This window comes from Acartia tonsa, chromosome 4 (genome assembly GCF_053477335.1).
Source record: "Acartia tonsa isolate MP-2025a chromosome 4, ASM5347733v1, whole genome shotgun sequence".
NCBI lineage: Eukaryota > Metazoa > Arthropoda > Copepoda > Calanoida > Acartiidae > Acartia > Acartia tonsa.
This window is the reverse complement of record NC_137263.1, coordinates 9,638,220-9,655,791: the sequence shown is the minus strand read 5'-3', so window position 1 is coordinate 9,655,791 and position 17,572 is coordinate 9,638,220. Positions and strand designations below refer to the sequence as shown.

At 31.2% G+C, this 17,572-nt stretch overlaps 2 protein-coding genes across 4 annotated transcripts in view; one reads left to right on the top strand and one right to left on the bottom strand.

Annotated features, from left to right (window-relative positions):
* Positions 1-4,163, top strand: part of dati (zinc finger protein datilografo) — an 81,043-nt gene extending 76,880 nt beyond the window's left edge. For both annotated transcript variants that reach the window (XM_080156256.1, XM_080156255.1), the window contains one exon: positions 439-4,163. In XM_080156256.1, the coding sequence (XP_080012382.1) occupies positions 439-684 (246 nt within the window). In that variant the 3' untranslated portion in view covers positions 685-4,163. The remainder of the gene's footprint in view (positions 1-438) is intronic.
* Positions 4,160-12,407, bottom strand: LOC145316000 (solute carrier family 35 member G1-like). 2 transcript variants are annotated; one of them, XR_013878213.1, is made up of 5 exons: positions 11,547-12,407; positions 8,979-9,093; positions 8,077-8,390; positions 4,908-5,348; positions 4,160-4,668 (listed from the first exon to the last, which is right to left on the bottom strand). XR_013878213.1 is itself a non-coding variant. In XM_080156259.1 (4 exons), the coding sequence occupies exons 1-4, from the start codon at positions 12,375-12,377 to the stop codon at positions 5,112-5,114; spliced, it is 1,497 nt and encodes a 498-aa protein (XP_080012385.1). In that variant the 5' UTR covers positions 12,378-12,407; the 3' UTR covers positions 4,160-5,111. The 2 variants fall into 2 exon arrangements, 1 of the variants encoding a protein (XP_080012385.1); XM_080156259.1 differs by having other exon boundaries at positions 4,160-5,348.
* Positions 12,408-17,572: the final 5,165 nt, after the last annotated feature.

Sequence of the window (17,572 nt, the reverse complement as noted above, 5' to 3'; positions counted from 1 at the left end):
GTCCCCGCGACTATGAATGGATTAAGGATATAATTTTTACTGGCTATGTAAATTAACAATAATGACATTGACAACATACTAAATACGATAAATTATATTCAATTATTCATACTAGCGGCTTCGCCCCTAGCCTCTAGGGGCTTTGCCCCAAGAGATGATAAAAAAAAGTTAAGGTGAAATTCGTAAATAAAAAAGGACCAAGGATATCTCCTACAAAAAAAAATTGGGGGGGATTTTTTTTTGTTTTTTGGGGGGTTGGGGGTGCCCCACCCCCAAGAAAATAGCCTAAAATCACCACAGGACCAGTAGGTATATTCCCTGAAGAGTAGAATCCGATCGGTTCAGTGGTTACTGAGATCTTAAGCTTTAGACGGACGGACGGACAGACATCAAGCTACTTTGTATCATAGATATACAATCTAAATTTTTTTTTATCAGGGAATGAACGGTTTTGGAAACGGACAGGAGACAAAATATTCAGCTGAGCAAAGCTTCCAGGGCCAGCAGGAGCACCATCCGCCAGCCTCGGAGACGCCTCCCGCCTCAACTACCGCCTATCACCAGGCCGCCGGGGCAGACATCTTTAGCCGTTACAAGCTTGAACAAACAATCCGCCAGCTGCACGGGATCCATTCTGCGGATCAACGGCCCAGCTTCGGCGATACACCGTTTACTGGCGTTTAAATTTAATTTTATACAAATTTAAAACAATTTAAAGGGCGGCACAGTGACAGTAATTTATCGCCATGATATGTGCTCTGAACAAGGACGCGCGCGTGCACTGTGTGCAACTCTCCCAGCGCTCATACACACACACAGACTCACTCTTATTGTATTCTTCTTTTATAGTACTTAATATATTTCATAACTACTTAGATTATTCAATGGTATGTAAATAGACAACTTTTTTTTGTAAATTATATAATGGTCTAAACAATACTCAACTTAAAACTTATTTAAAATATTTTGTTAATATTGCTACATAGAAAAAGAGTTTGTTTAAGACTAAATATTAAAATTTGTTGTGTAAATATATGGAAAAATTGTAGTTGAATTAGTGCTGGAATTCGATCTCATGAACTCAAAGTAAAGATAGATAGAATTAGTTTTAAAATGCTTTACAACATACATAATGTGAAATAAAAATGCTCGGCTTCCCCAAATATTTTGTGATTTTTAATTATTATTACATTATTATTATTATGAATATTCTTACTAGTACAACTGGATGGTATAAAAATATTGTATCACTAGCTAATCTACTTAAGTAGAAAAGAACAAATATTTAGGTTTAATTGAAAATACTTTATCTTTTTATAAAGACTTAATATTTAGAATTTATTAAAAATGCGCAAAAAATCTTTATAAAATAGATAAAGTTATAACGAGTTTATTGAAATTATACAAGGTATGCTTAGAATCAAAAATATTAACATAATTAAAGACTTATACATAATTTATTTATAAAATTTGTTCTTTTCTACTGAACGGTTAGGATAATAAATATTTCTGCCCTTTATGTCTTTAAAAAGTCAATTTCAATTTATTAGATTAAACTGTATTTTTAAAATTTTCTAACAACTTATATTTTTTGTATAATTTTGAAAATTTTCAGAAGGGCAATAAATGATATTATAGTTAGTAAATAATGTTTTAGCTTTCCTTTATGTGTATAAATTCACTATAATTTTAAAGTCTGCGAACTTAAATTTTTGCAAACATTATGTTGATATATATGTGTGCATTTTTATCATTATTATACTTTATTCTCATATGAAAATGTCATAAACATAATCAAATTTAGGAGCAAGAAGGTGCAGCTTATATAGTTTTAGTTATTCAAAATTATTAAAACATATTTATTTTTTTTTTTAAATAAGCAGTTTTTGATTTATTTCAACAAAAAAGATATAAAGAAAATCATTAAGCTGCCCCTCATACCTTTTTTAGAACCAAACATTCCAGGTTAAAAAACTTTTTGGACATATCTTTTACTTCTGTACTTTTTTTAGTATAAAGACATTTCATATGAGAATTTTTTAACCAAAAATCTTTGATGTCTTCCTTAAAGATATATTGATTTTCTAATTTTATTAAAACGTAGTTAAGTTAAAGCAAAAAATCATTACAATTTAAAAATCAATTGGGTCTCTAACACTTAAAATTATAGGGATTTTTTGGACAATTAGAAAGATGCTCTTTTTTCATAAATAGACACGTACTTTCCTAATTTTTAGAAAGGCCATAGGAGATGGGATTTTTATTTCAAAAGTTAACAAAGAGTTGATACAAAAATATCGAAGTGTCGAAACATTGAAATTTAAAACTAAAAATATTGAGAAATATGTAAATTTTTATTATTTACGAAGATTTTTCAAATACTTTCAACGATTTTTCTCAACAATAATTTCAAAAAATGAACTCTAAAATCCCCATTTTAAAAAACTTTTGTTCTACTTTAAACTGTCAGACGAAAAAAGTTAAAATAGAAAATAGAAAGGTTAAATTGTAACCTAACTATACAAAGTACAAATTTTATATAGTTTCTAGGTCTCGTGTAGACAGAAATAAAGCATTCATTGAATTAGAATGACTTTGCTATACTATCTTCATAAACCTTCATACATAGTTCACATATGAACCAGTGGACCATTTCAAACAAACATTAATTCAGAATTCATGGGATTTTTAGACAAACTATTCTAAAATGGGTCAATGTTTCTCCTGTTTTAATAATATTTTTAGAAATTACACAGAGAATGAATGAAAAAAAAAAATTTTCTCTAAAATTCATTAAATTATACAACCTGTATGATCTGTTAATGAAGAATATGATCATGTGGTCAACGTTTTTCAAACCTTTGGTGGCATTACTTTTGTCTTGAAGTTCCAAACGTGCTCCATAGTAATAGGCCAATACTTTTCTTTCCTCTTTAATAATAATTTACATCACACGCCGAACTTTTAAAAATATAAATCATCTTAAGCAATTTAAGATGCGTTTTGGTCTGAGACTCGAACCAATGACCTCCCCAAAAATATTAGATAATCAATATATCTCAACATGACAGCTTTAGTAACAAAACCATCATGAAGAAAATAGTTATCATGTATTTTTTATATTTTGGCTTTAAACAAATAATTGTAATAATTTTCTTATCTCTAGTATCACACATTTTCCCATCAATATGTATAATTTATATTTTATGTAGTCAGAAATAAGATAGGTTTGTGAAATAAGGAAAAATACAAACACAAGGACTTGCAGTATTACTTAGTAGCGCAGCAAGCAAGTTTTTAATTCAATCTTAATGGCTTCGACCGTATTAAAGTTATTTATCGCGTCGTATTTTTTTCAGTATGAATGAGAACTGGTTCTAATACAGCCGTTATCAATCGATTTCAAAGACAACTGAAAATTTTGAAAAATTGGGTACTTGGCCAATTTTCAAGATTCTTTTTTAGACTATACAGATTTTTTGTGTGGGGAACACATTATTTTTTAAGAAGAGCCACCAAATAATAAGATTCTTCGAAGGGTTGAAGAAAGATATTTAGAGTAGCAGCACTGCTACAATAATAATACATTGGAGGAGATGGTATTTCTCACTATAGGTATACCAAATGATTTTCTTGCTAGATTGGATTTGAATCATAAAAATAGTTTTGCATGTATATGACATTCTATTTGAATAATCAGCAAAATTTAAGTGTTATTGTGTAAGTAATCAATATTATTTGAAATAATTATGGCACATTTAGTGAGAAAAACCATCACCCAACATTTTTTACTGATAAGAACTGAATATTTGACCGGTCTCATAATTTATAAGTTAAGTCCAATTTGCGTTAACTAGCCACATCTGTGGATTTTTAAAAATAAGCTCACTTTATATATATATTATATATTATTTTAAAGAAAGTTTGTAAGACTCCCTAAATTTACAATTACATCACTTTTTTATAACGCTTTTCTGGTAGCTTTATTAGGGAGAACTACAGCAAGAGATCACAAACTAAAGCTTTTTATTTAAAATTTTCATTATTTTTTTGTAATTGTCGTAATTATAATATTATTGCTTTAAATTTAGTTTAAAACTACGCTACAATAATATGTTATATTCATGTTTGTGTACGAAATAATAAATGGTTCATAACAAAGATTTAATACTTTTTTATTTTTTATTGATTTAAAATTATAAAGTTTTTTTTAGAATAAATACATATAAATATTATACTGTATGAAATCCATGACTACTGAAAGAATGTGAACACTTATATACAGGGTGCGGCCATAATGTTACATATAAATAAAATAAACTTTTTAAGTAAAAAATATATAAGTAGTGAAGAAGTTAACAATTATTGTCAATTTGTGTAAATTCCTATAAGGAATAAAAATATATTTTAAAAATATTTTGAAAGCCAGGTATTAAAGCTTTGGTCAAAGATAAATAAAATTATTTTTGATTGATATGAGGACTATGGTTTAAATACCAAATAAATACATAAATAATTACATAACTTACAAAAAAGAAAGACTAATTTTAATAAATAATATACACATTTGTGAAATAAAGAAAAAATTTCTCATTTCCCTCAGACACAAATTTCGCTTGGATGGTAAGGAGAAAATTTTTCTTTATAAAGATAGCAGTGATGTTTTTACTAGGGTTGGGCCGTAAACTTTTTGGCCGGATATCGGATATCCGGTATCCGGATAGTTTCAATATCCGGTATCCGGCCGGATATCTGGCCAACGCTCGATATCCGGCAAATTACCGGATAAACGAATATCCGGCAGTAAAAATCAGCCGGATATCCGGTATCCTGATATTTAATATCCAGTAACCGGCCGGATATCGAAAATGGCCGGATATCCGGCCAAACCGGATATCCGGCCCAACCCTAGTTTTTACTGTATCTAAACAATCTAATATTCATAATGAAGTATCACAAAAACAACAAATAATATTAGTCAAGAAATAAAAATACATAATTATTTTATCTTCATGAGTTTTAGATAAAATGTACATTACTTAATGCTAAAAATGCCTCTAGTGAAATAATAACAACAAAGAATTTGCTTTTTAAATATACTAAATAACAGCCTATATTTTTTCGGGCTTTTCAGTAATACACTCTTTCTCCTTTTCAATGTCTGTATCAACATTATGTTCAGTTTTCTCTTTCTCTTCCTTGACAGTTTTATCAGAGTTTCTGTTGAAGCATCTGAAGATTCTCATGTTGACGATTTTCTTCTCAAAGGTGATGGTAATGACGGTTATGAGTACGAGTCCAGCCCCCATCACATCTGTCCACATGGGCATCACATCAAACATGAAGATCTATAAAAAGAATACATTATTAACATAAAAATAAAATTTTGAGATTAGATTTAGAGGGGTCTATGCACGTATATGAGAACAATTGATTTTCAGGCTTCTTATTAGTAGCGAAGCTACTCTATTTAGTAGCGAAGCTACTCTATAATTCACAATGTCCTTCCGTCCGTAATTAATGAATTGGGGGAAACGTGATTTTCTCGGCTCCTATAAAAGATAGAGAGCTGATTTTTTGACAACATTCCCATCATTAAGGAGCACAATTAACTATAAAATATATATAAATGGCGGTCGGACTGCTTTTTAGGAGGTTTTAGGCTATTTTTTATATTTTCAAAATTTTCCCCATATCTTTGGTGTTTAAGGTCCAATTTTAAAATTTTTTTCAAATTAAGATATCAAAATTAAATTTTCCGTCATTTGAAGAAAACAACAATGACGGTCAGACTGCAGGGAGGAAGGGAGGGGACAATGGGCAATTAATTCAATTTTAGAGTTTTAACTCAATATCCTCAAAACCAGATATATCTGGAAAATTCCAAAAATTTAAAACTTTTTTGCATTAACAGTTTTAAAATATTTTTTCCATTGTTATGTGCATCTAGTATGTAATTTACTTTAACCGTCTTCATCATACAAAATAAAACAAGGTTTCGTGTTTATTTTCTCCAATAAATCTATTCTTGATTTAATAAATACACTTTAAATCTACTTCTACGTATTCCCATCCACAATTTTTTGTGCTTCGCTACTTATTGATGTTGTCATCCTTGTTGTTAAATTCTAAATTCTGTTAAATATTGTGAAAGGAACAAAAATAATATACTTCTACTACAGTCTTGTAAAAAAAAATAAGAAATGTTAAATAGTTGACATTAAAAATCATCAAATGCTTAGACACAAAATCAACAATATGTGAAAAATGTCAAGTATTTAGCTAAAGGGATGGCAATTTGTAATTATATGACCAAGGGATTAATGTACTTCTGCCTAGTAAAAAATTCGATGACTTAAGAGATATAAAAATACTCTTTTTTCGAATCCATCAGGATTTTAATTAAGATATAATATTATGATCACTGTATAATGTATAAAGATTAAATCTTTAACGTCTTCTTATTTGAAGATTGTAAATTTATTTTGAAATTATTTAACATTAATTTTGGTTTATTGACCCTACAAACATCCACAAAATTGTTCAAGTACCCATAAGGAAAGCAGCATAAAAATAAGAAAATTATAGAAGATCCCGGCGTTAGAAACTAGTTCTGTTCCACAAAGAACAGGAAAAATTATTGGCCGATATCATATGGTATCATGTATGTGTGTGTGTGTGTGTGTGTGTGTGTGTGTGTGTGTGTGTAGGGGTAGAGGGGAGTAGGTGGCCGAAGGGTGATATGTGGTATACGCATTGTTACGCATCTTCAATTAAACATCAATGGTTTTTCATGCACAAAGAAGGAGAAGGGAGGGAGGGGACAGTCGAGGGAAAGCATAAAAGAAACTTATGGGAAGCATAACGCATCTTTTAAAAGCAGTGTAAGCTGTGTATAAGTGCGTACACAAGGTCAACAACCCCCCTCCCCCCAAAATTTCTCGAACCCCAAAAAGAAAGTTTATTTTTGTGTACAAGTACATCTATAGCGAACACACCCAAATACAAATAAAATGCAATTCTTATAGATACTTATGACATTGGCCGATATATTAAAATTTAAACCAAAAACATCCAAAACCTATCATAAAATTAAGTATAAATATGCCAAAAAAAAGTAAATTTAAATTATAATTTATGTACAAAATCAAAACAAAACGTTTAACTTGAAATTCCTGACATTTGAAAAAATTGTCCAGAATCCAATTTTAGACGATACAAAAAATAGAGGGGGGTACATAAGTGACTTAGGCAACATATATTAATATTTTGAGAGAAACTAAAAATTTTTTTGAAAGATAGTCTGGAACAGCCAATTTTAAATTTAAGGGGGGGGGGTAGAGTAAAGTTTTATAGTTTTTATTTAGAAGAACCATCCAACACGTCCCTAGAAATTCCCAATATCATTTGACATTTTCAGACTAGAAGATTTCATAACGTCTAAAACAACTTTTTGTTACTATTAACAAAATTTGGCTAAAACAAGGATGACAACATCCATAAAAGCGACGCACCGAAACGGTGGGACAAACGGACATTAACACTTGTATAGTGTCTGAATTGAATAATCTGAACATAAAAGTATAAGGGTCGAAGGAAAATTGTAAGTATATTTGTTGAAAAGCTGCTTGATACAGGATAATGTTTATGGACATACTTACATTTTTAGGACTTTATTATAGAGTTGCTTCGCTTATAATATTGTTATTTGTTGTTCCAGGAATCAATATACCAAAAATCAGATCAAACGGATAATTAGATCACTTAAAAATTTGTTGTTAAAAAGTAGAAAAATCGACATGTTTAAAATGGACGTACGGACATTCTGGTAATGATTATAGAGTTGCTACGCTTTCTTAATCGTACCCAACTACTACAGGAACCATCATGCAAAGTTTGAAATCGATAAGACAATTCTAACATGCCTAAATTAACGAATAAAAGCTATCTATCTCGAACGGACGTACGGACGGACGTACGGACGTACGGACCGACCCTAATTATAGAAAAGCTTCGCTTTTAAAAATTAGAGAGCATAGCAACGAGATTTTCTGCTTAAAGAATGCATAAAATTACCTGAACAACGTAAGCCAGAACAATTTGAAGTTGTCTGATGATAGTGACTCTGGCAGGAGACTCCAGAGTGACGGCATAGATGAGGCAGTACTGCTGGATAACACCCAGCACTGAGATGGCAGAGGCCAGGCCCCACTCCCACAGGGCGGGGTTGCTCGGGGTTCCAACGCTGAACAGTCCGGCACATCCGCAGATGACATAAGCAATGCCCATGTAGAAGAGGATGACAGTCTTCTCAACCTTCTTGGAGATCTTCTTGGTGAGGACGATGCCGAGTGCAGACATGAAGCAGGCAAGGCAAACCATTGTGTAACCTAGAATTATTTATCAGTTAGTTCCACGAATACATTACTGTTTACTACTTGTTTTGCTTCTTTTACCCGTTTTTTTATATTTTTTTTTACATTTATTAGAAATAATCTTGTTTCTTAGACTTGATACATCCTAAGCGTAGAATTTTAGAAAACCATTCCCTAGATTGCACAACATTTGTTTGCAAGTCCTAACTATGAATGTAAAAAATTGGAACACTTTTAGGCATTCCTTTTACTATATATATTACTAGCAGCTACGCTCCTAGAGGCCTATAGTGGCACTTTAAATGTTTGTTTTTTATTTCAAATATCTAATTTTAGGGGGGGGGGGGAATTGTCTATGTTGCGTTCAAGTCTCTACCCTTTTAAGGAAAACCCGATCGGTTCGGCGGTTAGCGAGATCCTTCGGTACAAACATACTCACAAACACACAGACAAACAGACATACTGTTACTTTATTAGAAGGATTGACAAGCATATTGTAGTAGCAAACTCTGTTATACGTCATTTGTAAAGGAATGGTTGGCACTGAGACTCATGCACATCACCTCCTGGACATTTTGCAGACATTAACCAAATAACTCTTACCTATGAAGTCATAAGTGGTGTCGGCTGAACCAAAAATGAATGGTGGCTTGGCGATCAGAACTACACCGGTCAACAAACTGGCACCAGCACAAATACGGAACAGTCCGCATGGTTCCTAGAAACATAATATTATATACATGTAACAGATTTTCTATTTGTCTGTCTGTACTGAAGGATCTCTCTAATACTGCTGAGCAGATATGGTTCTCCTTTACAGTGTAGCTTCTCATAGGTCCTTAGCAGGTTTATAGATATTTTGGGGAAAGGAAACACCACTGCACCCTCAAGCCAAAAAATATTTACAGGCGGCGACACTGTATGACTTACTGGTTTTCCCTTCCTAAAAGGGTGCCGACAACTAAAATTGAAAGTGAGGAGAGTGGGACTTTTTTTACTTGTTATTATTGATCAAATTAAAAAGTTGGTCATCCAGACGTCTTTTATTTTTTTATGTCAAAAATTGGCAGTCATGCCTTCTTATTTCCTCACAGAATTTAAAAAAACAAGGATGACAACATCCATAAAAGCGAAGCACTGAAACGGTAGGACAAACGGACATTAACACTTGTATAGTGTCTGAACTGAATAATCAGAATATAAAAGTATAAGAGTCAAAGCAAAATTGTAAGTAAATTTGTTGAAAAACTGCTTGATATAGGATAATATTTATGGACATACTTACATTTTTAGGACTTTATTATAGAATTGCTTCGCTTATAATATTGTTCTTTGTTGTTCCAGGAATCAATATACCAAAAATCAGATCAAACGGATAAATAGTTCACATAAAAATTTGTTGTTTAAAAAGTAGAAAAATAAACATGTTTAAAATGGACGTATGGACATTCTGGTAATGATTATAGAGTTGCTACGCTTTCTAAATCGTACCTAACTACTACAGGAATCATCATGCAAAGTTTAAAATCGATAGGACAATTCTAACATGCCTAAATTAACGAATAAAAGCTATCTATCTCGGACGGACGTACGGACGGACCGACCCTAATTAAAGAAAAGCTTCGCTTTTAAAAACCATATAAGTAATAAGTATGCTTTAAAATATCAAATTTGAGAGGTTAATGTGTCATCAGATGGTCTTGTCTAACTAAATTTAATTATTCCTTTTAACTTGAAGTGAAAGTAAAACTTATTAATCTAGATTTGTTAATCATTCACCAAAAATCTAGAAGTTATATGTACAGTACATGTTTTTGTGAATATACTTATAAGTCTTTTCTGTTTATTGTGATTGAATAAAATAGAAAATTAAGGGAAATTAGTCGATTGCACACACTTTTAGTTTTAACGATTGAGGGAAGGGGGAGGTGTGTTGACTCCCTAAGAAAAAAAACCTGCCTTAAAACCAAAACAATATTTCAAAACAAAAAAAAAGGGTCGGGGGTCAAATCCAATTATTATATATATAATTAAACAAGTATGGACAAAAATTCTACAGAAATCTGTAGTCGTGAACTGTTTGAATACAGGATATATAAAATATAAGTACTTACATTTTAAGACATAATTATAGAATTGCTACGCTTTTAACATTATTCTTATTGACCTAGTATTCAACATTTCAAAATCAAATAATGGGATAATTATGTCAACTTAAATTTTTTTTATCAAGAAAGGTAATGAATAAAATTATTTTAAATGGACGTGCTGACATCTTTGCTATGACTATAGAACTGCTGCACTTTCTGTACGTTAATTCACTTATTGCAATTAACATGAATCTTAAGGGATAATACAATGAACCATAAGTTGATATATTGCACACCACCAATTTTAAACAAATGGTATTTTCTGTAAATTGAAATTATTGGTGCAAAAGTTGGACACTGCTAGAGTATACCTACTAATCAGGGATTAATAAAAGTTTCTATGTCAACAAACGAGAGAACGTGCTTATGAAACTTTAGATGAATGATGTATGATAATATTTTTAAATTTTTTTTATATTTTCAACAATCAAATAAAACCTTATGTAATGCTTTCAGCTTTCATTTGAAATTAAAGCTAAGCTTGGTATAGACTTTTGGACATAGAAGGGAAAATTTTCCACCAAATTGGTCATAATTTTTTGTCTTGTATGCTAGTTATTATTTGTAATTAGAACATAAATAAGGAATACTAAGATAGCTCAGAAACACTTATTAGAAGCGATAAACCTATTTCAATATGTGTGGTTAAACATAGGTAGACATTTCCATTATTTGGATAAGATAATGGAAGAACTTTCGGATTATGGAAAGAAAACGAAGTAGCAGGTTTCATCGTATTTTCAAATTAGCTTTTGATACGTTATTTTAGGTTAGGTAAATGTTAAGGATTGCCCCGCAGGAGAAAATAGGAGAAAATACGACGAGACCCACTACTTCTTTTTCTTTCCATGATCCGAACTTCCTTGTTTCTTATTTTATTCAAAATTCAACAACTTTGCTTTTACACTCAATTATTGGTTGATGGTTATGGATGTTGTTCAAAGCATCTTGTTTTGTCTAAACTTTTTATATTTTTGTATCTTTATATATAAACTCTAAGTCTCATATCTTCTTGACTTACCTTTAAAATACATATAGAAAAGAGCATAACCAACACGGGTGAGGAAAAGATGATAGTTGTTGAATCTCCCAGTGGTAGGCGAGAAAATGATGAAAAAATGAAAACCAATCTAAGTCCACCAGTGACGGCGACAAGGAATAAGAATATCAAAGTCATCCGTTTCTTGTCACCACAAAAACTTAAATTCTTGTACATGGCAACAACAAGCATAACAGCTATTTGTAAAGCACCACGCATGACAACAACTTGCAAACTGTCCATCTCGTCCAGCATCTTAATCATGCTGGAGTACGCAGTCATTAGCACCCCAGACATGAAAGCCAATAAGAGTCCAAGGGATCGCATACACAGACTTCTTGTTGCCTCAAAGTCCACCCGACTTGAAATATTTGACGAGGCTAAGGAAATAACTGAGATTGTGGATGAAAGTCTGCTTGAAGCTGATGAAAGTCTACTTGAGGATCGAGATGAACTTCTTTTGTGGCCATGTTCCGGCACTGAAAGAAAATCTGTATTGCCACTGTCATCTTTTTTGTCGAGTTCTGCCTGAAGTTCTGGTGGAAAGACTGGATCTTCTTCAATATCAATTGAAATTACAGGTATGCCGGGCTTTGGGTGGTTGCTGTTCACTTCAATAATTACCGGCTCATCATCTTTGTAGGCAGGATTCTTGCTCCCAGTAGTAGTCTCGTTCATTGTTTCTGCCTGTACTATATTTTCTTGTGAATCTGAAACAGTCATACACTGATTTATCCTATCAAGTGGCGACTTCTTTGGATACTCTGTTAGAACAGGGCTTTGGAGGATGTTGCTTAAAAAATGACTTTTCATCGCGACTTCCCGATTGGAACTAAAAGACCCAAAAGTTTATTTTCCAACAATTACTTGCTTTCTAGAATTGGAAATTTTGAAACTCGCGCAAATACACGCATGGTACTTACATCAACACACACACTAATGTTTCCCATTTACGTGAATACGCGTAAACGATTGACACCGCTTCCCCCTTTGTACATACTCTTGTTGCAATTGCACTAGATGCATTGTTAGGGGGAAAGAGGAAGAGGAGGGGGAGGAGGAAGCATAATTATTTTTAATATTTTTCTTTGACGTCATAATGTAAGATTCAGGGAGCTTGAATTTGAAGAAAAAAATTAAGAAAATATTTTAGTGTAGTTTAGTAAATATCTTTTTTCTTTATTTAAAAAGTTTTAAAAACCCTTTCAGAGCTCAGGAAAAGAATTTTAACACAATAGTTTTCTCAATTATTTTAGATTTTTTAAAATGTTTTAAAAATATTTTTAAAAGTGTAATTTTCTGTGTAGAATAAAGCCAGTTATTAAAACCAGAGTTTAGTCAGCAAATGATAAGGATAGCATAAGTTTATATTATAATTAATAATAAGGAATGGAGGTATAAGACCAAATTTTTTCAGAAGCATATGTGAACAAATCAGACAATAAATAAAACAACACTGGAGTCTGGACAAAAATTTAATTTAAGTCTCGTCATAAAATAGCCAAAAACAACAGAATGTATCATTTGACCTTAATTCTCACAAAATCATATAAACAAGTAACTCTTTAAAAAAAACTTCATATGAATCATTTTCTAAAAATATTAAATTAAGATAACAATTGAGTCATACAATCTTTATGTTAAAAACAAGGATGACAACATCCATAAGTAGCGAAGCACAAAAAGTGTGGATGCGAATACGTACATACAAGTAGAAAGAAAGAGTATTCTTTAAAATCAAGAATAGATTTATTGGAGAAAATAAACACAAAACCTTATTTTATTTAATATGATGACATACCAACGTTCAAACTAAATTACATACTGGATGCTCAGAACAACAGTAAAAATTTTATGATACTATCATCTCAAAAAAGTTTGAAAATCGGACCAAAAACACCAAAGATATTATAGAAATTATGTAGAAATATAAATAAAAATAGCTAAAAACCTGCTAAAAGGCAGTCCGATCACCATGAATGTTTTTTTTAAACATCTGAAAAATGAATTATGATATTCTTAACTACAAAAATTTTGAAAATCGGTCCATAAACACCAAAGATATGGGAAAATATGTAAAAATATAAAAATAGCCAAAAACCTGCTAAAAGCAGTTCAACCTCGATGGATGTTTCAAAAAACAGAGGGAAATTTAATTTAGATATCCATAACTAAAAATTTTTTGAAAATCGGACTATAAATACCAAAGTTATTGTGAAAAATACAAAAATAGCCTTAAACCTGCTAAAAAGCAGTCCGACCCTCATGGATGTGTTAGAGTTAACTATACTCCTTAGTAATGGGAATGTTGTCAAAAAGTTTCAGCCATCTATCTGTCAAAGGAGCCGAGAAAAGCACGTTTCCCTCACTTTGTCCCATACAGACGGACGGACGGACCTTTCAAATTATAGAGTAGCTTCGCTACTAAAACCAATGCAACACAACATCGGGAAATAGCGAAAATCATGATCTATAGTTAATTTGTGTAGAAAATTTGCAGCCAGACTGCCGGACTAAGAAAGTAATATGGTGGAATTTTATCTTAAATCAGTGGACTATCTTTTCTATACAAGCTGAAAACATTTTCCAAATTAAACTTTTATGATTATTTTGAATATAAGCGGAGAAAACTATGTTTCCCCTGTGCCGTTTCTTAAGGATAAACGGTTATTTCGAATTATAGAGTAGCTTTAAATTGCCAAGGCGTACGGACTTTGGGTTGCTACGCTTAGGATTAATTCTCATTCTTGCAGAAATCCTTTTGCATAGTTTTAAATTGATTGGACAATACTAACATGTCTAAATTTACGAATAAAGCTATCTATTATTGACAGACGGATGGATGGATTTATACGGATAGACACACAATAAAATTATAAAAGCTTTAAAAATGCAATATCTTTCTTTCAAAGCAATAAGCAATGATAAATAAATCCTTGGTTACTTATGGAATATTTCAGATTTTACTTGATTAAACCAGAATGTTTTTATACATTACATACTAAGTGAAGAGAACCATCATAACAAAATGTTTATTTTCTCATTAGCGTGAACACAAAACTTGGATTAACAATCATTTCAAAAGTTATTTAAAACTTAAAACGTAAAGAATTGATTTAAGATTTAATAATTTTCTTTAACATCATCAGAAAATTTTATACAAAATTTAAAAATAATTCTTCTAGCAGCTACGTCTCAAAAAACTTCTATGGGCACGGGGGGGGGGGGGGAGATAAGTCGAACCTCTTCTTTCATTTTTAGTTATAAAACGAAAATTAAAAAAAAATTAGGATAGATTTTTTTCCAGGGTCGATATATCTTTTTAGGGTGATGGTATCCTACCCCTAAAAGTCAGAAACCTTCCCTGGACCTTTAAAAATCTTCACCATATCTTTACTTAGTTCCAAAAAGTGTCTTATTCGCCTCCCCCATTTAGTTTTTAAACGTCCAATCCAACTACATAACAGATCGTCAATTTAGGCTTATTTAGAAGTGTTCTTTAAAATCATGTATGAGGATTCCTAAAATGATAAGAATGAACAAGTCTTTTATAAGATCTAAAATTACTTTTGAAACTTGAGGATCGAGGGGAGGGGTTGTTCCTATGGCGAATAAAGATTTTTGTCATTCATTGATATTTTTTAAAATGCCTAAAAAAATGAAATAATGAAAAACTTTTAAACTTAACAAAACTTTCCCTCTATAACTTAATCTAGTAACTGTATAGGTTATTTCGTCAAAGGTAACCAGTTATTTGAATATAAATCTGAGATAGAATCCCTGATTGCAGTTACAGAGATCATTAGTTACATCATCAAGAATGACACCATCAAGTTTCAAGTGTAAAGGGGATATGCATAGACGTCCAAGTGGGGGGGGGAGTAAAGGGGTGATTAACCCCCCCCCCACACACAAAAAAAAATGAGCTTGGGGGGGCCGTAGGCACCCCCAAAAATATTATTTTCAAAATTTTACCCCCCTCCCCCAAATAAAAAAGCTTGGACGCCCCTGATGCTAAGTCAAGTATTTCTATTTAAACTACAAGTTGCTTCGCCCCAAGAGGGAGTTAAGTTAAACCTCCATAATCAATAAATTTTTAGAAAGCATTTACTTCATGTAATTCAACATGTGCTGCTAAATAATTTCCAATTTTTTCAGAAGGAAATGTTTTCATCACCCAGGGAAATAGCTTACATCCACGAGAGGACCAATAGCTATATACGGGAAAAGCACAATTTAATCAGTTAAGCAATTGGTTATATTTCAGTTTTGCCTAGTCTAACAAAACTGGTATTATAAAATAATATTATCATTTTTATTTCATTATTCGTAGAAAATTGTCTATAATACAATACGCTACATAATTTTTCAGTTTGGCATAGAACCGGTTCTAATCCAGCTGATTATTAATCGGTTTCGAAGCAATACTGGAATAGTTATTTCTTTCATCGTATTATGAACCATTTTTTAGCCCGTGCCTTCGGCACCTCAGGGCTAAAAAAAACTGGTTTTAATCTTATGATTGTACATTTCTATATTCGTAGAAAGCGGTTTATAATACGATGCTAGACATAGTTTTTTCGTATTGATGAGAACCGGTTCCTGTCCACTGGATTCGAATGAATACGAGAAAATTTGTTCTCAAAATAATAAGCTTGGACATTATTATTAAGTATTTTTTAGGAAATAAACGTGAGGACCGACTAAAAACCTTCAACCTACATCTACCTCTAAAAGGGTTTCTTAAAACAATAAAATAGATAATACAAATAATTTCTGCTTTAAAAATCGTCTATTTAACTAAAATATTTAATTAAAATTGTAAAAACAATTAACTATATTATTATTAATACAATATGGATTAAAAGAAATGGCAATTTTAACTTTTCACTTTTCACTTAATATAACTTTTTCCTTATAAATGTTATTGTTTACATCAAAACAAGAAATGTACACTTTTTATGTTTTATGTACTGATATAATATATCTAGATAGATGGTCCATATGTCCCCAAAATTCGTCAAACTTAAAAAAGGTACTTCATAGCAGACAAACACCTTTGTTTATTTTTTTGTATTCAGGTTATACAAGGGATGATTTTTTAAAAAGATATAATTACTTGAAATCTAACTTTATTCTAAGCTAACTTAATTTAGGTTTTGTCATGTGCTTCACTAGGAAATAATTTTTACGCGATTTAATTAACCCAAAAAAGCTTGATCTTGAGAAATGCAACTCAATTGGCGAACGAAATGAAAAAAATATGCCCCTTCCTATCCATTCTCCTATTGGCTGATTTAGAGAGTATGTCTTCAGAAAATCTCTATTGTACAGGTTAAACAGCTGATTGAGGATTTTTGGTAAATTAAAAAATTGTTATTATAAAAAATAATTGTTTTATAAAAAAGTGTTTGTTTCATAAAAAAAAGTTGTGAATTATCAATGATTTATCGACCTTTATCGCACTGGAAAATTATAAATTGTTTGATTTAACGAAATTATACAAAGAGTTCAATCTAAAGTTTCATTTCTTTTTGTTATTGATGAGTAAAGCTCTAATAGACTCATAATTTTTAAAAATAAGTTGTGTAGTTTGACGTAAAGTTATAAGATCGACGTTGACTTGTGCCAATGTTCTTATTTACTTTATTTTTTTCTAAAGAATGTGTCCTAACTCTTGTATTTTTTTTTAAAAATAGCTAGTAGGTGTTTTTAGTAAGTAGTAGATGTAAAATGGTCCATAGAATTCAGATATGCAATCGTTTTTTTTATAGACCTCTTATTTTTCAAAAAAAATAGTTGGTTTTAATTTAATATACTAAAACGCAACAAAAAAAAAAGAAAATTGCCATTATGAACAAAAAATTGTAAGATCTTTAATGTGACACCTTACTTTTTCAATTCTGTTGAGTAATTATTGAAAAAAATCTATTTTGTTAAACCCCGTTAAATCAAAACTTTGAACTTTGTTAGCTCGTCACGAATGGGTTAAAACAAAATCACTAAAG

Excerpts from the sequence above, each read along its gene's own strand:
- LOC145316000 (XM_080156259.1), bottom strand. The coding sequence starts at position 12,377 with ATGAAAAGTCATTTTTTAAGCAACATCCTCCAAAGCCCTGTTCTAACA. Across the intron at positions 9,094-11,546 it reads TTTCTATATGTATTTTAAAG|GAACCATGCGGACTGTTCCG; the intron begins GTAAGTCAAGAA and ends TTATGTTTCTAG. Across the intron at positions 5,349-8,076 it reads TTCTGGCTTACGTTGTTCAG|ATCTTCATGTTTGATGTGAT; the intron begins GTAATTTTATGC and ends TTCTTTTTATAG.